The sequence below is a fragment of the Tachysurus fulvidraco genome, chromosome 2 (assembly GCF_022655615.1).
Source record: "Tachysurus fulvidraco isolate hzauxx_2018 chromosome 2, HZAU_PFXX_2.0, whole genome shotgun sequence".
NCBI classification, from domain to species: domain Eukaryota; kingdom Metazoa; phylum Chordata; class Actinopteri; order Siluriformes; family Bagridae; genus Tachysurus; species Tachysurus fulvidraco.
In genome coordinates, this window is record NC_062519.1 from 30,966,972 (window position 1) to 30,986,662 (window position 19,691).

The 19,691-nt window shown below is 36.5% G+C and overlaps 2 protein-coding genes across 2 annotated transcripts; one reads left to right on the forward strand and one right to left on the reverse strand.

The window, feature by feature from the left end:
- Positions 1–1,504: 1,504 nt before the first annotated feature.
- rpl36 (ribosomal protein L36) lies at positions 1,505–3,778 on the reverse strand. Its single transcript, XM_027159525.2, has 4 exons — positions 3,638–3,778; positions 3,038–3,132; positions 2,119–2,253; positions 1,505–1,630 (listed from the first exon to the last, which is right to left on the reverse strand). Exons 2-4 carry the CDS (start codon positions 3,128–3,130, stop codon positions 1,541–1,543), a joined length of 318 nt encoding a protein of 105 aa, XP_027015326.1. The 5' UTR covers positions 3,131–3,132; positions 3,638–3,778; the 3' UTR covers positions 1,505–1,540.
- An 833-nt stretch (positions 3,779–4,611) lies between these two features.
- lmnb2 (lamin B2) lies at positions 4,612–19,362 on the forward strand. Its single transcript, XM_027159503.2, has 13 exons — positions 4,612–4,769; positions 4,892–5,118; positions 6,347–6,483; positions 7,974–8,130; positions 8,236–8,361; positions 8,693–8,863; positions 9,029–9,154; positions 10,080–10,300; positions 12,506–12,740; positions 13,390–13,497; positions 14,147–14,266; positions 16,237–16,335; positions 16,889–19,362. The coding sequence occupies exons 2-13, from the start codon at positions 4,894–4,896 to the stop codon at positions 16,928–16,930; spliced, it is 1,767 nt and encodes a 588-aa protein (XP_027015304.1). The 5' UTR covers positions 4,612–4,769; positions 4,892–4,893; the 3' UTR covers positions 16,931–19,362.
- The last annotated feature ends 329 nt before the right edge of the window (positions 19,363–19,691 follow it).

Consider the following 19,691-nt stretch of genomic DNA (forward strand, 5'->3'; position numbering starts at 1 on the left):
GGTAATGTACTGATTTATGAGTACAATAATAACTTTTATGCAACAGGACAAAACAGAAACACTTTGTTAATGAGAGGTAAATAGGTGGTTTGAGCTGACAGAAAGGCTACAGTAACATAACTAACAATTCTGTTCAAATCTCAGAATACACAACACACAAAACCTTGAGGCAGAGGAGCTACAACGGCTGATAACATGGTTTCATTGTAGGATAAGATCAGATAGCTGAGGTGTTAGTGGGCACAGGCTCACCAAAACTTTACAGTTATCGCTGGTTCAGAATAAATGATCTCAATTATGCTGAGTTCAAAATTTGCCATCAACAGCATAAATTCATGGACACAACCTGAACTGTGTCAGCTGTCCAGGCTGCCAGAGGTGGTGTAATGATTTGGGGGATGTTTTCTTAGCACAATTTGATCTTCACTTTTGGGACATGGGAGATTTGCAGCATGAGAGTGCACCTGAATAGCTTGATGCATTTCTTACATCTTATGGAATCCATACCACAGTAATTTGGCTGTTTTGAGAAAAAACATATAGACTCAACCCATCTTATATACAATGTGCCCAGTGAGCATATTACTGCTTCTAATTATTTCTAATAGATAATTATTTATCTTCTACTGATTTAGCTTGCTGCAATTATAATATAAATATATAGATAATAGATATATTAGATAATATGTAGATGATATAATATAAAATGGCAGTTATAATAGGCATCACATTTCCTATTAACTTCATTAATAATTTCCAAACCTCCTTCAATGTTCATTCCATAAAGACAGACAGTAATTTCAGTTCCTGAATTTGTATTCGTATTCAGTTAATACCAGTGATGTACATATGACTGACGTCAAGCATCTCTCAATCAACATCATACAGTCCGTGACCTGGAAATCAAATGATCACTTTTAAGGACATACCAACTCTTAAAACATATTATACCAGGGCTTCAGGTGAGATTTATTTTGGCCTGACATAAGCCTATAACATGCTTATGTCTGTTTCCTTATTCTTCTTCAAGCTTAATGACTTCTGTGTGACAAAAGAGCTGGTTTGAGTCAAAGTGCACAGATGGACATAAGCAGCTTATTTTGAACCAGGCTGCATTTTTTACATTGTGCCTAATACCCAATCACATGAACCAGGACTGTAATAACTATTATTAATAAACAAAAGAAACCATTAGTAAATTACAGCTATTACATTTACAGCATTTGGCATATGCCCTTAACCAGAGCAACCTACTAGTGTTCTGAAATCTTTAGCGGTAAACACATTGACACCGGTTACAGACTTAGGATACCATCAACCTAAAAACTTTTAATACATACATAAAACAAACCAGAAGCTATTCACAGATAGACCTGCCAGCAGAGAGTGACGGTAGTCTAGTCCCGAAATGACAAGTGACTGAACAAGCTGTTAGCAGATTGTTGTTATCCAACAATAATCAGAAAAACATACATACAAACTAAGAAACACACAGGCAAAACTGTAGATTTGTAAATACAAATTTATTTGCCCAATAACTTTACTCCTTCTTGGCAGCAGCCTTTCTCATTGCAGCCAGAATGTTGCTGAGCTCTTCCCTCTTTCTCTTGGCACGGATGTGAGTTCCCACCTGGAAAACACAAATGCATCAATACAGTAACAACTAAACGAATATTTACAGCTCCGTGAACTATATTTGTTCTACAAAGACTATACTGTTTATGATTACATCATTTTTGTAAACAACTTCTGTTTAATAAATGTATTACATCTAGTGACATGCTAAATGTTTCTGTTATCTTCCATCTTTTTCTCATCTTGGCCAAAAAATGTAACATTGTGGATGAAAACTGGGAGGCAATTTTTAATAAATACATTTAGATTTGCAGTGTGTACTTGTCTAATGTCAGCCAGGTCAAACATGCATTAAAAGTGTCTAATTTCACATTAATTAGCTCAATGAATTTCTTACAAAGTCTGATATTTATGAGACTTCAATTTTGCCCATGTCTGTATGATGTACCAGACTGACTAAACAAGAACACAACTAGAAACAACAACAACAAAAAAGGCAGATTATTTCAGATGATTTAAAGTTAGGTATGAATCAAGACTCACCCTTTTCTTAATGAACTTGAGGGCACGCTTGTCTTTGGACACCTTCAGCAACTCCATAGCACGCCTTTCATAAGGGGCGAAGCCACACACCTCACGGATCATATCACGCACAAACTTGCTGTGCTTGGTCAAACGCTGAGGACAGAAAAGAACCACTATAAAATCTGAACTGGTCCATAAACAGCCCTCATCTGAGTTTCATAGTACTATGGAAATAGATCATTCCATTTTAAATGTACTTCTCTGGCATTAAAAACATTCACCTTATTACAAAAAGTGTCGAGATGGGACAATAAAAAATAATAATAAATCGTGACAAATCAGCTGATACATAAATTTATTATAAATAACTTTCAAAACTTCAGTGATACTTCTCCTCCCCCAAAACAAATTAATTGACATGTGCAGAGTAAAAATTCTAATCATCCTGAGATTTTTGTGCATTTAGTTTAGGCATTTACGCTCAATACAAAAATACAAAAACATGAAGTCTAAATATCAGGAGCTGTGTGTGTGTGTGTGTGTGTGAGAGAGAGAGTGTGTGTACACACACACATATATGGAATTCAGCAATTTCTTGGCCAAATAAACTAATAATCAAATATGTTAAAATAGAAAACAAAGACCAAACAGTACTGGACCGCGTAGGTGTAAAGGACCAAAGCGGGTGCATTCTCTCTCTGTCTCTCAGGGCTCGACAATATGATTACATTGATCTCAGTGTGCAGTCTCTCAACACTTGAGATATCTATATGCATTACATTATTCAATAATTTTATTTTTGTATACCCTGAGGAAAAATAGCAACTTTGTGATAACCTATTAAACATGATGCATATTATGCATTGTATTAAAGTCAAGTATTGTCACATTGGCAGCCTTTAGAAACACTTCAGACTGCCACACAACATGTTCTCACCCCTCGTCTGCGGCTATGCTTGGGCTTGTTCACGTTTTTGGTCACTGGGTGGCCTTTTTTAAGACCAACAGCCATAGGATACCGAATTGCCATTTCTAAGGAGAACAGAAAAAAAAAACTGTGATTAAACAGATAAATGAGACCGAGACGCTTCTTATCGAGATCACAACAGGTCAAAGCTTTTTACTCACAAATGTTAAATATGACATCGTTTCAGACACTAATAACATCCTCTATACCTACAAAATCTTACTATATAGTGAAGCCTTGTGTGATGATTTTCGGAAAGCCGGTTTAACATTAAAACACGGTTAATTACATGATGAAATGCATGAACATTTTACACTTTTTTGTAGTGTTTTGTCCGTTAACTAGGTTTAATTTCAATGTAATCCAGAGCTCTGTACAAACAGCGGTGTACTCAAGTGTTCCTTCAACCATCTAAAGCAAAAAATACGCTTTAAACTAACAATAATATCGACACGATGCTGTTCTATATGTGTTTTATTTGTAGATGAAACAACACACGTTATAATTAATGTTAGGATTGCGATGATATATGAAAGATTATAAATACTACAACGCTCAAATGACTCGTACCTGCGTTTTCTAATGGCGTCCAAACCGGAAGGAGTGTTACAGAGCGGAAGTACAATATTCAAAGTTTAGAGCGCATGAAACCTTGCCTAAAATAAACACAGCGCCATTTTCCGGCCATCTCTGATAAACCTTTTTTATTATTAGCTTTTTTCCCCCACAAACTCAATATTTTTCTGGAAGTTAATTTAATTCATAATCTTATTAACCGTCTACTTGTTGTTCCTTTACAACAATGTCCACACATCTCTGCACTGCTATAGCCTTTATATTTATTTACTGTACATATGTTTCTCTACCTCTCTATATATATATTACATGCTGTACATATGCTACATGTTTATCTGCACTTGTCTATTTGCACAATTGCTACTCTTTGCACTTCTGGAAGATGCCAAATTGCATTTCGTTGTACCTGTACTATGCAATGACAAAGTATAAAGTTCTATCTATCTATCTATCTATCTATCTATCTATCTATCTATCTATCTATCTATCTATCTATCTATTTTAATTGTAAAAACATATGCGAACACTAATAATACACTGAAATATACTACACGAATTTCTGATGCAAGGTTTTAGATAAATAATGTAAAATTATAGCATTTATTTGCAATTCTCCATGCCATTGCCATATTTTAATAAATACCAAATTTCTTCTATAAATGATTATATAAATAATTACAAATGATTACTTGATATAAGAGTCCAAAACTTAAAAGCAAAGAACAAACATTCATTTTATTTTTTCTCTTGATTTATTGATATGCTGGGTGATATCAATAAACATAACAATAGTTCTTATTTAAGTCATTTGTTAAAATATGATACATGATATATAAAAACATAAAATGGAAATTCTCCCACAGGAGGTGGAGTATACCACACCACTAATAGTTTGTATGCATTATCTGAGACAAAACGAACAAAACGTTAAAAAGAACTACAACTCTACAGAAATACATCTCCCAGCATCTCTTCCGCATCCGGTAGCTTTTGGCGGGTTTTTACGTTAGCAGGCGGCCATTTTGTTTTAACAATTCTTTCAAAGCTAGCCAACCAGCTACGGGGCTCCAATACAAACAACTGTGCTAGACTTTTCATTTAGAACGTCAGCGAGTAATTTCGGAAGGTACTGTATTTTACGTTCGGATTTACTTAATAAAATTCACCGGTTTGTGTTGCAACAGGACTGAAACAGAACCTTTTGGGGGAAACAACAAGCACAAACAAGTTGCTGTCTCTCGCGTGCAGATATGGCGACCGCAACCCCAAGCAGAGCTGCCGCCGAATCTGGCCGGGCGACTGCTGCTTCAACGCCGCTCTCCCCGACCCGCATCTCCCGCCTACAGGAGAAAGAGGATCTGCAACATCTGAACGACCGACTGGCCGTCTATATCGACCGCGTCCGGTCCTTGGAGCTGGAGAATGACAGGCTTTCTCTGAAGGTCTCCGAGAAGGAGGAGGTCACAACAAGAGAGGTAAATTTGAATGTATGGTTTAGCTTTAGCATGCTAACAATTCAGCATAAGCTAGTGATTACTAGCTAGTAGTGTGAATGATTAGATGTAGTTTGGAATAAAGGTCACGTATCTGTTTAATTACTAAATTGATCAAACAGTCATATTTCTGTTAGTTTCCTTCTGGCTAGCAGTTGAGAAGTTGTGCTAGAAGCGCTACTGTTATCATTATCACTAATTATACAGCTGGTGTCAATTCTTAGTTAATTATCATATATTTATATATATTATAAGTTAGACGTGCGCGGAACATGCGAAGACGATGCCCAGATGTACAAGGTATTAAAGAGAGATGAGATGATTTAATTGCTACATGACCGACAAAACGTTGCTTTTTGAATGTTTACAAACAGATGTGTAAAATCTCCCGCTCCATCCGAACTGTAACATTGGCCGAGTGGCCGAGGACGCCTTTCAAACTGCTCTTGTTCCCTTTATTCCTATACCACACCGACGTCCTGCTCAAACATAATTCGGTGCGCTAAACTTGAGCAGTTTGAATAGTGAATAACCCTTTACGTACTTTTGCATAAGAGCAATTCCATACAAATGTAAACAAAATGGTACTCTCTGGTCTTTTTATAATTCTTGGGTTTTATTTTGTCTAGTTCTACTTTTTATGTTAATGCATTGTGTTATGTCTTGACTTTTTTTATTATCAATGAATTAATGCTAGGCAAGACTTTGCTTTCACAAAGGTTTGTGTTCAGGAATGTCCAATAAGTTTAGAGCTTTCTATGTATTCATTACAAAATTGAATTTGTCTTGATTTATAGGCAAGACATGTGATAGTTATAGCTGTGATGTAAAAGAAAGTGTATTGACATGCTTTTTTGCAGGAAATAAATTACTACAATTTCCCTCAATTATTTCATTACCAAACAAACAAACTGTCAGCGAAGAGTGTGCAAGTATTGGGGTACACTGCAAGTCAAACATGCTTTATTTATAATGCTTGAACAGCACTTTAGTTAAAGAACAGTAAGAGTGTATTTCTGTTGTTTAGCCCTTAAGGATCAAATACTGTAATTAGTTTGGATCTTGTGGTCAAGTAATGTTTATATATTTAACAAGCCTAGTTTGTATGATCTGGTTTTGAATGTGATTCATTTCTTTTAATGATAATACTACAAAGGTTTATAACTTGCATACGGGTTTCTGACTGTCTGTGTGTTTAATCTTCTGTAAGGTGACCGGGGTTAAGTCTCTGTACGAGGCTGAACTGGCCGATGCCAGGCGTGTCCTTGATGAGACTGCAAGAGAAAGAGCAAAACTCCAGATCAATCTGGGCAAGGTCAGCTCTGAACTTGAGGAGGTTACTAAGAGGTAAGTGAAGTTTTAGCCAATAAAAAAATGGACTGTGGGCTTTTTGCTTAAAAAAGGGGAGATATTTAATAATAGTAGTAGTATTTAAAAAGTGGTATTTATGTGTGTGTTCTATAGAAGTACTTTTAGACCTGATTCAAGACTGATTGAATGAGTAAGGGTTAAAACAGCATATTTTAAATTCATGCTACACAATTTTAGCCTTGATCTCCTTGCTGATGTTTAATTTGCGTTAGGGTCAGCAAGCTTGACAATGCCATATGATGAAAGGCGATCTTTCCATGTGAATGATGTGTGTGTAATGTGCAAGCTTCATCTGTGGATACTTGTGTGCATGCCACTACAGCCACAAAACATCAAAATGTTAAGTTGTGTAATATGAGTGGTACAGTGATCCTGAGATTTTGAAAGTATGGGCACAGGGTATTGTTAGATCAATGGTCAGCACCCAGGATGTAAAGTTTATATACAGCATTCATATAATAAATTTAGTAACAGAAGTGTCCTTATCCAGTTTAGTTGATTATGGGAATTAGGTTATTATTATGGGTTATTTTTTATTTTTTTTAATGGGGCAGATATAATTGACAAGCAAGTACCTCCTTTTAGATGAATTTTCTGATTTCAAAAGACGTATTTTTAAAGCTTCTTTATTGATTGCTTATGCAATATGAACTGTCAAGGCATTAATTCCATTTCTGGTTAGATTTTTTGTTATATGGAACCGTGGTAGCTAGTGCTACAACCTCAACTTGTAAGTCTCAAGCGCCTACCAGTAAAAGCCAAAGAAATCACTCCCTCAACTAGGCATTCCTACTCAACAGGTTATTCCTACCATTTAAGGAATGAATCCAAATTACCATGGCTGCTTACATCATCAGAAGTACACACAGTTGCACTTTTGTTTAAAGATTTGAATATACAGTGGATACACAGTGTTTTTGATTTTTAGACGTGTATATAGGACTGTGCAAAAGCTTTATAACCGGTATGAAAAAATGCTTTCAAAAATAGAAGTGTTAACAGGTTATTTTTGTCAATTAACAAAATGGAAAGTAAATAAACAAAAGTAATTATTAAAACTTTTTTTTTCATTGCCACTATTTAACTAGCATCTTTTTATATTTTTCTCTTTCTTTATTTTTCAGACTTGTTCATTTAACTTGCCTTTCTACTCAAATGTTTTCATTGGTTTACCTTTGTTGCTAGGTAACATCAGAACAGGAAGCCTGTGGATTTGTGTCTGTGAACACTTGATTCTATGACCACAAGGGAAATGCCATTTGTCTATTCTACACTTAAGCAGACTTTCTTTTTATTTTTATTATTTTGATTTTACTAGACTACATTTTAGTCTGATTTGAGTTTTTTTTATGGGTTTTATATGACTAGGCTACTGCTCAGAATTTCTCGCTGGTCTCCTTGCTAGTTGCCTTGTCTGTCTGTATTAGTTGTTTTACACAAATAGGACTTTTTGTTGCGTTTTGCAGCTATAAGAAGAAGGATGGTGACCTGGCTTTGGCTCAAACCCGTATCAAGGAACTGGAGTCTCAGTTTAACCAGAGCGAAGCATCACTCTCTACAGCTCTTAGTGAGAATGCATCACTCTCTGCAGAGGTTGCTGACCTGAAGAACCAGCTTGCTAAGGTTAGCCTTTTTACTTCACTTGTATGAAAGTTGTATAAAACATTAATTTAGTGACTTGCTTTCATTAAGTAGACCTGCTTTCACGACATTGTTGATTCCTTACAGGCTGAGGATGCCCATGCTGTTGCTAAAAAGCAGCTGGAGACTGAGACACTGATGCGAGTGGATGTGGAGAACCGCTGCCAAAGCCTGAGTGAGGAACTTGAGTTTAGGAAGAGCATGTTTGAGGAGGTGGGTGTAAGCTTTTCGTCTTTGTTTTAGTCGGTAAGCGGATCTGTATTTTAGAGACTGTTTAGACAAGAATTTGAGAAGTTTCCTTCTAAACCTATAAAGCAGGGCTTCTCAAAATGTTTGTCTTCTTCTTCTTTTTTTTTTAACTGTAGCTTTAATTTTAATTCTTATAGGTTGTAAAACACCTATAAGAAGAACACCTTTGGTGTTCTGCTTTTTTTGCATCTTGTATTGATTACTTCTAAGGCCATGTGAGTGCTTCATAAATTAGCCTAAAAGATATTAGAGATAAGTTAAGTTCAAGCATCTGCCTTCTATATGTTTTACATAGGAAGTACGTGAAACACGGAAGCGCCAGGAAAAGCGGATGGTGGAAGTGGACTCCGGAACCAAGCAAGATTATGAATACAAACTGACCCGGGCTCTGCAGGACCTTCGCAAGGAACATGAGGAACAGGTCAACCTCTACAAGGCTGAACTTGAGCAAACCTTCCTGGCTAAGGTACAGCTTTCAGTTATTTTCTTCTATGATCTCAAGAATAGTACTCTCAAATCGAGCTGTTTTGTATCTTTGCAGTTGTCATGCTGGACATGTTGATTCTGTTTCAGTGATGCTGTAGGACATTTAATGAGATATTGACTTCCTCTTTTATGTCCCTCTGTGTAGTTGGACAATGCCAAGGTGTCCTCAGACCTTAATGATAAGGCAGTGATCACAGCACGGGAGGAGCTGCAGGAGACTCGTGTCAGGATTGAGGGGCTGACCTATCAACTGTCTGCACTCCAGAAACAGGCAAAGCTTCTTTCACATCTACTGCCTTTTAGCAGCTTGTAACAGCTTCAGCCTGTACTTGTCAAATTTCAGATCAGAGTGGGCCAGTAGACTATTGAAGCTGCGCAAATTACTTGTCTTAAATTTGAATTATTTTTATGAATGACACACAATTGTAAACAATACACATACCCTGTATTGAATAGTAGACGATAAAGGGATAATGTGTGGCTGAGAATGGTAGCAATGGTAGCAAGTTACAACTACCAGCACACTACCCGTTTCCTGGCTCAGGGTAATCAAAAATAGCACATGAATTTTGCCTGATCTTAGAATCTTGAAAAAGCTGATGAAGATCTCTACACTATAAGATTACATAAGATCTCTTAACCTAGAGGCTTGAGGGAGTTGGACATCTGTTCCCTGACATCCCAACACAGCTGAACACTAAATACAGTCTCTAAATTACTTGCTGTTGATGGGAAGTGAATTGAGACAGCACAAAAATGAGAGCTTTCTGGGTAAAGGTTGGAAGTGTATACATTTGCTCATTTAGCAGACACATTTATTTCAATCAACTTTCAATTAGGAGAGAATAAGATGGCAGAAGTTTTGTTTAACACTAGCACCTTGGCAGTGCTGGGTTTTGAACACAAACCATTCTAATCAGGAGCCAAGTACCTTAAAATCTGAGTTCTCAGTTGAAATTGTAGTTTAGTAAGGCCCTGTCAAAGGAATTTCATATGAAGACCATTTTCTGAGCATAGAAAAGTATGGCAGGTCTTTTATCCTCTTGTTCATAAGTTAACATTATGGTAAATTGCAGGTCTCTTGCTTAAACATCAGACACCTCATTTGAGATGCATGGACTCTTTATTGGCTGGTCACTCTATTTGCACTTTTCCCTGTTTACTGTAAAAATGTTTGTGTACACTGCATCTTGCAGGCAGCAGCAGCAGAGGAGCGTGTACGTGAGCTGGAGGACTTGCTGAACAGCGAGCATGATAAACACCGCAAAATAGTAGATGGCAAGGAACGCGAGATGGCCGATATGAGGGACCGCATGCAGATGCAGCTCAACGAGTACCAGGAGCTGCTGGATGTAAAGTTGGCCTTAGACATGGAGATCCATGCATACAGGAAACTACTGGAGGGAGAGGAAGACAGGTGAGTGTCTTAAGTCTGTAAGCAATATGCAGTGGATATACAAAATCTACACACCTCTGTGTAAAAAAAAAAAAGAAAGAAAGATGAATCATTTCACTTCTTTTTACCTTTAATGTAATATAAAGCAACCCACAAAAGTAAGGTGATGAACATTTGTGTGGAAACAAGAACAAGCTTTGCTGGTTGTACAACTAACTGAGTCCGTTCAAAACGTTCACACGAAATATTTAATCTTCATCTGTCTAACTGTCCTGCAGGTTTTGTGCTAAAATAGATTAGTATTTGGAGCTATCCAGGATTATTCACTCTATTTTGAGTTTCAGTGATTAAAACAAGAAGCCACATATAGGTGATGCTTCCACCACACATTTTGCCACATGGTTTGGGGTGTGGGGCTTGGTTTGTTTATTTGTTTGTTTGTTTGCAGACCTAATGCACATGCAGCTTAACAGTACTTTCATGTTGTTAGATTGATGTATTTATTTAGAATGCCATTGAGTACTTTCTTGGTTGAAATTAGATTTTTCTATACACAGTTACAAAAAAAGCAAGAAAGAGGCCTGTGTATTCATCGCATATTGTATTAAAGTTTCAAAGATGAAACATGGCATGTATTGGGCATAGGGCATATTGGGCATCCTAATTTTAGTGGTTTCCTGAGTTTTCAGTTTTGCTTCCCTTATATGTAACCATGAATTCTTTTGCATGACTTAAGCATAAACAAAACAAGATGGCAGAATGTCATAAAGGGCACCAGACACATCTGGGCCTGCCAGTACCAGTGGAAGGGGATTGGCCTCTCCCCCTTTCACATCAGAAGGAGAAAATTCCTTCAGATATCAGAAGTGTTCAACTAGATTAATTAATACTGACAAATAGGGTTCCTTCACTAACCCAGTTGTCATGTGGAAGCTCCTTATGTGCTCTCCGGTTGCATATATTGGTTGCCAAGAAACCTAAATAAACAGTCAAGTCATCAGTGAACATTGAGCTGACCTGTGGTGGTGTCCCCTGGCAACACACACAAAATATCTGACTCTGGTTATTGTCTAATTCTCTATATCTAACCTAGAGGTGTTTGTGTGTCTGATCATTTTTATTTTTTTAATATTCTGTTATTTATATGCATTATTAATCCATTTAATAAATATTTTTCTACATTCAGCCAGCTTTTTTTTCTTTCTTTCTTTCTTTCTTTCTTTTTTTAAAAGAAATTGCATTTAAAAAAAAATTTTGCTGCATTTTCAGACAAAATATAATTTTGACTATCGGGTTGGTTATTTAAGCATGAATACATCTTCCAAATCATTATATGAAATGAAACACATTTTGATTAATATTTCTAGCTCATTGCTGTCATAGGATGTCAGTTTTGCTTTCTTCATAAACAAATATTAATTTGCAGCCATAGTTAGTACTTAATTTGTTTTTGATAGCAGCATGTCAGAGCACTTGAAACGTTGTCCTTTATACTTGAGCAGAGATCTGAAAGAATGTAGGGAGTGAGGGAATGTGGAGAAGATTTAATGCTGTAGGAAGTGATGATGGATGTAATCAGCTAACCTCACCTAAGAACAGGATACAAGCCTGTATATCAGTCAGAACTGAATGTTAAGAAAGAAAATTAGACACCACTGCACAAAATTAAAGCAGATTGTAATATTTGAACCTTAGCTACACCATTTATTGTATACATATAGATATGCATTTAGACTAGAAATTAACCTTAATATGAAGCATACACAGGTTTAGGTTCTGTGACTGATTTGCTTCACAAACTGAATAATTACATTATGCAACAACAATAAGCTCAAAGCAATCAAGTGTTCTGATTTTTACAACCATTTCCCAAACTTTGATTAGTTCCAGAAAGTAAAGCAGAACGCACACTCCAAATGTCAGGAATGTACCTGCTTTATTCCGTTCCAGCATTACATATAATCTACATTTATAGATTATGTATAATGTATGTTAGAATTATATATAATATAATTATAATGGACATTACAGCAATTTTATGGAATGTGACTAATTCGATATAATTCCAGTGTATTATTCTGTGTGTGTAAAATTCAAGCACTGGGTCAAACAAGTGAAGCAGGTTTTATGGTGTCCCTAGGTGGCAGTGTTTTTCACTACATTGCATTGAAACAGAATTGGCTCCAGGGTTCCTCATAATAGTTATATTTGTTGTTGTAATCACAGGCTGAAGCTGTCCCCAAGTCCCCCCTCACGTGTCACTGTATCTCGAAGTGTGGCTGCAAGCAGCAGCTCTTCCCGCTCATCCCGTTCTAAAAGGAAGCGTGTGGAGGTGGAAGACGAGACCCCCAGTGCTCCCAGCTTCCGTGTCAGCCAACATGCGGAGGCAACAGGCTCGATTAGTATTGAGGAACTTGACCTTGAGGGCAAGAGTGTCACCCTTAAAAATCATTCCAATAAGGTGCCATACATTACACGCTCTATTTTGTAAAGTTTTCTTACGTTTTAGAATGCTACTATATAATGTAATGTATAATATATAATGTATAAGACTAAATCAGGCTAGAAAGAGTTTTGTGTGTGGTGGTGTTGGAAAACCTGTTGGCTGTTGCTGTGGCAGCGTTTTTCTGCTAGTATTTTACTGTAACACAGCTACGTAATTTTCAGTCCAAAATGAAGTGCAACTATTTTTATTCATCCCTTTGTTTTTAACCATGCTTTGGCATCTGTCTGCAAAGATGATGTTTAAAACGTCATAGTGACCAGATCACTTGAGCATTTCTAAGAAAAACTAACGTGTTTGAGTTTGCTGAAGTAAAAAATTTGTGACACCTGCTTGTTATAAACATTGAAATGTTAAACAAAGCGCCTGGGTTTGTTGTTTGGAAATGCAGGTACTGCAGACCTGGAATGTTTAGAGTATCTGTCACTTAGTGAACTATTGATTTTGGAGATGTCTCTTTTTTTATACTTTAAACAATTTGATTCTTAATATGTCACACTTGAATGTTGAGGCTTGGAAAATTTGTTTGAGCATAATGATGGTTATATCCTCCATTGCTTGATATTTATCTGGATATTTTATTAAGCAGCGTCTTTCTCTCTCTCAGGATCAGTCTCTTGGTAGCTGGCGACTAAAGAGGCGAGTTGGAGAGGGAGATGAGATTGCTTACAAATTCAGCCCCAAGTTTGTTCTTAAAGCAGGACAGACAGTTACAGTAAGAGCATTTTCTTTACATTTACTCCATTTGCATACCTGCCATGTTTGTTTGTTTTTTTTGTTATATTACATTTAAATAACTATTAGTGTCTTTAGGATTGGCAGTCCATCAACAGGGATATACAATACATGTAATCTTTTTTAAATTGTGTTTATTAACCGCAGGTTCATTTGAAAGGGTAAACCAGTTGCATCTGTATATAAAATAATTGATGTTTAAATATTAAATGCAAGTGTAAATGTTGATATTGTGGTGTTGAAATTAAATGGAAGATGTGTTTGTTACAGGTACCTTATTAGAAGTGATTTAGGTCTCAAGGTTTCTAAAGTCACAAATTTTTTAGTTCACTTCGGACAGTCTGTATGAGGAGATAATCTGCTTAGTTACTGACATCAGACTCTAATAGCACCTAGAAAAGCGGTGAAATGTCTTTTTAATAAATTCTTCAGTGATTGTTGGATTCACTGATGGGGAAAGTCTGAACTGGAAACCAAGTGAACTAAAAATAAATAAATAAATAAATAAATAAATAGATTACGTGCAGATGTGTGTATGGTATGTTACTTTATTTTATTATCTGTTTTCATTTTACAGAATTAAAATTGTTTATCTTGTGTTGGAGTTTTGATTTTGCTCTTGTGCACAGGTGTGGGCTGCAGAAGCAGGTGTGGCCCACAGTCCTCCCTCAGACCTACTGTGGAAGAGTCAGAGCAGCTGGGGAAGTGGAGATGAAACCATTACCCTGCTGGTCAATTCAGATGGAGAGGTACACACTGCAATGTTTGTAAATGCATGTAAAATGAAAGGATGCCAGATTTTTTGGAAATGCTATTAAATTGTTGAATTGGGGTTTAAGTGAATTATTTACTTATTCACAGCCTGTTGTCATTTTATCATGTGATTATAATCAAATCCCCATGTTTATTAGCGATTTGATTATATTGTTTCCTTTTAGATTTAGTTTTTTATACAAAGATAATTTCTTATTACGAAATTTTAACACATTTTAATTTTCATCACTAGCTCGTATATGTTTAAAAATAATTATGACATTGACCACCTATTTACAGTAGGTTATCCTCTATGCATTTGCATGGATGCCACTGTGTTAAGTTTTGTTAGCAACAGTCTAGCCAGCTAAGATCGAGTCTTATTTGCTTTCTCAATATAGCTACCTGCTTAATCAGTGTAATAGATGTGTAATAAGCTTTTATGTTGGTTAATGGCACACAGATAGCAGTGATATCTGCTATATAAAGATATATACTGAAGTTCTTTTTGGAGGTTAAGAACTCCAATTTGACTTCACGTACAGTATAGCATTATATTCAGGGGTCTGCAAATGATTGTGTTTCAGGTTTACTGGGTAAAGTGCTCATGAATGCTGTTTCCTTAAAACATAATGGTTAGGTTTACAGTATTTTCCGCACCATAAGGCGCACCGGATTATAAGGCGCAGTCTCAATTACTGGGTCTATTTCTGTACTTAACCCATACATAAGGCGCACCATATTATAAGGCGCATGCTAAAACATACAGTATACAAAAAAGGTAACAGAAGCAAAACAGTGAGTTTAGTTGAAGTTTATTCTACTGTTTAACAATACACACACTAATTTTTAATCAATCTTCTCCCACAAATCCATCAAAGTCCTCATCTACTGTGTCTTTTTAACTTGACGCTGTACATTTTCTTGCTTCCTCCATTTCCAAACCATAGATTCATTGATGTTGAATACTTCCGCAGCTCTATTCCATTTACAACCGTGTAACTGACAGCCTGTAGTCTGAATTGTGCCTTGTAAGCATCTGATTTTTATTGGCGGATGGCAAACCAACTTAAGGTCCATTTACTGCCACCTACTGGACTGGAGTGTGGAGCGCATAATGGTTAGGAAGAAATAAATGTTGTTACCTACCGGAGGCGTGGCGAAGGTAAGCGTACGTACTGTACGTATTACATAATGTCCTCTGATTGGTTTATCGCTGCCAGCGTACGTAGCGTATGCATTACGTCCCTGTGTCAGCGGGAAACGGTCCGACAGTCAATAAAGAAGAGCAATTACCAAAGTCACACAACATTTTTACAGATTTTTGGAACTCAGTGCACACACAAGGCGCACCGGATTATTAGGCGCACGGCCGATTTTTGAGAAAATTTAAGGCTTTTAGGTGCGCCTTATAGTGCGGAAAATACTGTACTTGGTCAGCAAAGTGTAGTTTACATTTTAGGCTTTTGTGTCTTAATGTAAACCTGTGTATTACTTATTCAGGGAGACTACTAGTGTGATAGCTGAACCCCCTCTGGATGAATAATGAATTGTTAATGACTACTGTAATCATGTGCTTTGACTTTATTGTGTAATCTGATGCAACCCTTGACAAGCACTCATGCCTCCTCACACAGGCTGAAAAGCCCTGTTCTAGATGCTCACAGCTGCATAGTTGATTGTCCCTGTCCTGAAGTACCACCACAATAAATTGCTTACTTGGTGTTGGTTTTTAATTTCCTTTTTTAGGTTTAACACCTGAAGTGAAGTGCTTTGGATCAAGCTAGCTAGTGCTTCAGGACTGTAGTAAAACAGTAAACCTTCTCATGGAGAAATAAATAACATGGTTAGATAACTCCATCCCACTTAGAGTTTTTAAAATGAATTTATATCTAGACTGAAATACTTTTACAGTTTTATATTATGTAAGAAATGCAACAGATTCAAATCATGTTTGGTTTTGCAGGAAGTGGCAAAGCGAGTGGTCACCAAGAGCATGGTAGAGCTGGAGAATGGGGACGATGAGAGTGGAGATTTTGGAAATGAGGATCTCTTCCACCAGCAGGTGAACTTCATTTACCCTCACTGGTCACTTTATTAGGAACAGCTGTACACATGCTTATTTATGCACTTATCCAGTCAACCACTCGTGCAGATACTGGTCAGGATTTTCAGTTAATGTTTGCATCAACATGGGAAAATATGGGGGGAAATGGGAAAATAATTTTTCTGCTGTTAAAGCACAACCCCCTCAAGGTTTGTCACTATTGTACAGTGAGTTATTATAAGCATTCCTGGCAGCTCAAATCTGGCCTTTCTCACAAGCCATTTCCACCCATATCCCCCAAGCACTGTTGTAGTTTTTCATTGCTTTGTCTGTAAACTCTAGAGAGGTGTGTGTGTGGCGTTTATGAAATACCCAAACTGGCCCATCTGATACCAGCGTCCATGCCATAAAGACTCAGATCACATTTTATCTTTATTCATTTTTTTTTTTTTTTTTAATGGGAGCAGTAACTGAAACTCGTCACTTACATCTTCATGGTTTTTTACATTGTGCCTCTGTCACCATATTTGTGTATTATTAGATATACTCTATTACATGGTTTCTTTTTCAGGGCGATTCGAAGACCCGATCCAGGGAGTGTGCAGTCATGTGAGGGAGTTTCATTTACAACAGTATTTCATCCATTGCTCCCTCAGAGGCACAGTTTGTTTGTTTTTTGTTTTGTTTTTTGTATACTTTAATCACGAATCCTTAAAATTGCTCCATCCTTACATGACAGTATCATGGGCAAACAGATTTTACAGACCTCGTTTTTTAAACCCAGGTAACCATGAACTGTATAACGGTGGTTTTTTAAGTGCAGTCTAGTTTTGCTTTTTCTTTTTTGATAAGAAGCAAATTAAAGTTTCTGTATACATGCATAACCTCCCCATAATAGAGGTCTTCACAATTATAAAAACAGGAATTGACTTAATGTACTTTTAGACATGAAAAGTACAGAATAATTTAAATGATCTGCATGATGATGCAGTAAAGTGTGTTGCAAAAAGGCTGGGTTGGTGGGATAAGAAATGTTTTGCTTTGACTTATGTAGTTTACTGTATGTCGAAACTTGTGTATTTTTGTTTTCTGCATTGTCAAAGATAAACAGGGTGGAAAAGTCATGACAAAGTGAATAATTGAAACTTTAGGCATTTTACGAATCTCTAGTCTAAAAGATACTCCTACTCTCTAATATCATGCAACTGATCTGCTTTAGTGCTATCAGGAATCTCATGAGGCCCTGGTTTCAGGCCCTCTACTGATGAGAACAGATAAAAGATGTATTTTGACACTTCGGCACATCACAACTGAAGCTGAACTGATAGCTGAGAAATGTTCAGAAAATTGTGAATTGATGATATTAAGCTGAATGTTGATAACATCCAGACCACACATTTTAAGCATAATACATTCTCAGTGATTTTTAAGCAAATGTTTACATGTGGAATAAAACACAAGATGTGCTGTTTTGAGAAAATGATCATCAAAGTGCTGACACTGGAAACTCCTTCCATTGATGTTAAATGAAACATCTTACCGAAAACCTCATGCCAATGATTATATGCATATTTTTAATTGTAATCTGTTTACATGGCATATCCACCATACATTTCCTTGCGTGTTCGTTACCATAGAAAGGTATATTCTAATGAATTAGAATCAACGTATTAATAAAACGTTTGAATTACGGCTGGTACTACTGTCCGAGCTGGTGCTAGAGAAAATAAGTTGACAATGTCTAACCCATCACATTTGATTAGTCAAAATGAAATTGTGGTATAATGCAATTAGTGTTTTCTTTTTTCCCTAAAATAATCTGACACACAGTTTGGAAGTGATGGTTTGATTTTTAAATGTCACTGTTTAAGGTATAATGCATTAAGCCACTGCCATATCTGAAATGTTGATTTTTTTTTCCACCCTGTTCATTCAAATGCAGCTGTTCTATGTTATAATTTGTAAACGCTCATCATTATAAAGATTTTTGTTCATTGTAAATGATAAATGAAGTTTTTCAGACAATTAGTATACAGTTAATATTTTTCTACAGTTTTAATCTTACGGTGTTGGGCTGCAAATACACCACCCACTCTCAGCACCAGCTTTAGATTGCTATTGTGCACTGGCAATGGTAAGGAAGGCTGAAACTAGCCAAATGTCCACCAGCACATTTTAAACAATTGAATCTGATTTTAGAAAAATTTTGCATAACTGATTTCTCAGGACATTTCTAACCATCACAATAAATCCCCTGTGCACAGGAGGAAATCCCAGGGGTGCTGAGGTGGACTTCATATGCATTTAAATGCGAGATGAATTATTAAACATGGTGTAAATTATTACCTGCAGGTGATATCAGGTGCAACCTTTTATCATTCTAATATTGGCCTGGGGAGCTGTTTTTTTATTGTTATCATTATTAGGTTGCTGAATAGTGTGCTTTGCATATTGAATAATTTTAATGGGATTTTGGAAATCAGGTTTACATTTTTATTTTACACTGTTTTCCTTTTTAAGTGAATCTGTGATCATGTGCTAAGGACAATTTTAGGTGTCACTGTACCGAGTACATTAGGAGAAGTGATTGTTACAGGTCCTCTGATGTAATAAAATCCCTTTTTTTGTTGTTATTTTTAAACACTCCATCTGTGAATAGAAATCTGAGCTTATTTTTTAGATAACACTTTTGGCCAGAGGTGTTTCTTTTTCTTTTTTTTTCCAGGTTTTAATAGACATGTCTGATGTGTAACAGATGATGAGCACTTCCTGTGTTTTCTGTGCAGCACTGCAGGATATGGATATTAGATACAGTAATAATCTACTGTAATGCTGATCTGAACAACACTGATAAGCTAGAGACTCGTGTGTTGTTTGAGCCATTTAAAGTGTGAAAGAACTGAAATTTTAATGGGGGGGGGCATCTTGATCACCTGAGGAATGAACGCAGAGAAAACAAGCCCAATTTCTCTCAATTTTTTACTTGTGTGATTTGAATTGTTTTGTATGCATACTACAATAAATGTTTTGCATAGTATTATCAGATTTTGTTTGGGTTTTTCTTTCTTTCAACCACTTCTAGTATTCTAGTCAGTGACATTGAGGATTCAGAGCTTTTCACAGGAACTCTGCATGAAATAAAAATAAACCTTCAACTGGATGCTAGTGCTCTGTGGGTGCCATGGAAGCTCGCAGACATACACATTCATATCTAAGAGCAAGTTATCTTGGCCATTCCACTCACTTCTATGTCTTTAATAATTTGAGGAAACTTGAAATACAAGGAAAACCACATGGAAACGGGGAGAACATGGTAACTCCAGTAGAATCATTGTGATTATATGGTGGCAATCATGAGTAAAAACAGTAACTCA

Excerpts from the sequence above, each read along its gene's own strand:
- rpl36 (XM_027159525.2), bottom strand. The coding sequence starts at position 3,130 with ATGGCAATTCGGTATCCTATGGCTGTTGGTCTTAAAAAAGGCCACCCA. Across the intron at positions 2,254-3,037 it reads AGCATAGCCGCAGACGAGGG|CGTTTGACCAAGCACAGCAA; the intron begins GTGAGAACATGT and ends TTCTGTCCTCAG. Across the intron at positions 1,631-2,118 it reads TCAAGTTCATTAAGAAAAGG|GTGGGAACTCACATCCGTGC; the intron begins GTGAGTCTTGAT and ends TGTGTTTTCCAG.
- lmnb2 (XM_027159503.2), top strand. The coding sequence starts at position 4,894 with ATGGCGACCGCAACCCCAAGCAGAGCTGCCGCCGAATCTGGCCGGGCG. Across the intron at positions 13,498-14,146 it reads AAGCAGGACAGACAGTTACA|GTGTGGGCTGCAGAAGCAGG; the intron begins GTAAGAGCATTT and ends TCTTGTGCACAG. Across the intron at positions 14,267-16,236 it reads TGGTCAATTCAGATGGAGAG|GAAGTGGCAAAGCGAGTGGT; the intron begins GTACACACTGCA and ends TTGGTTTTGCAG.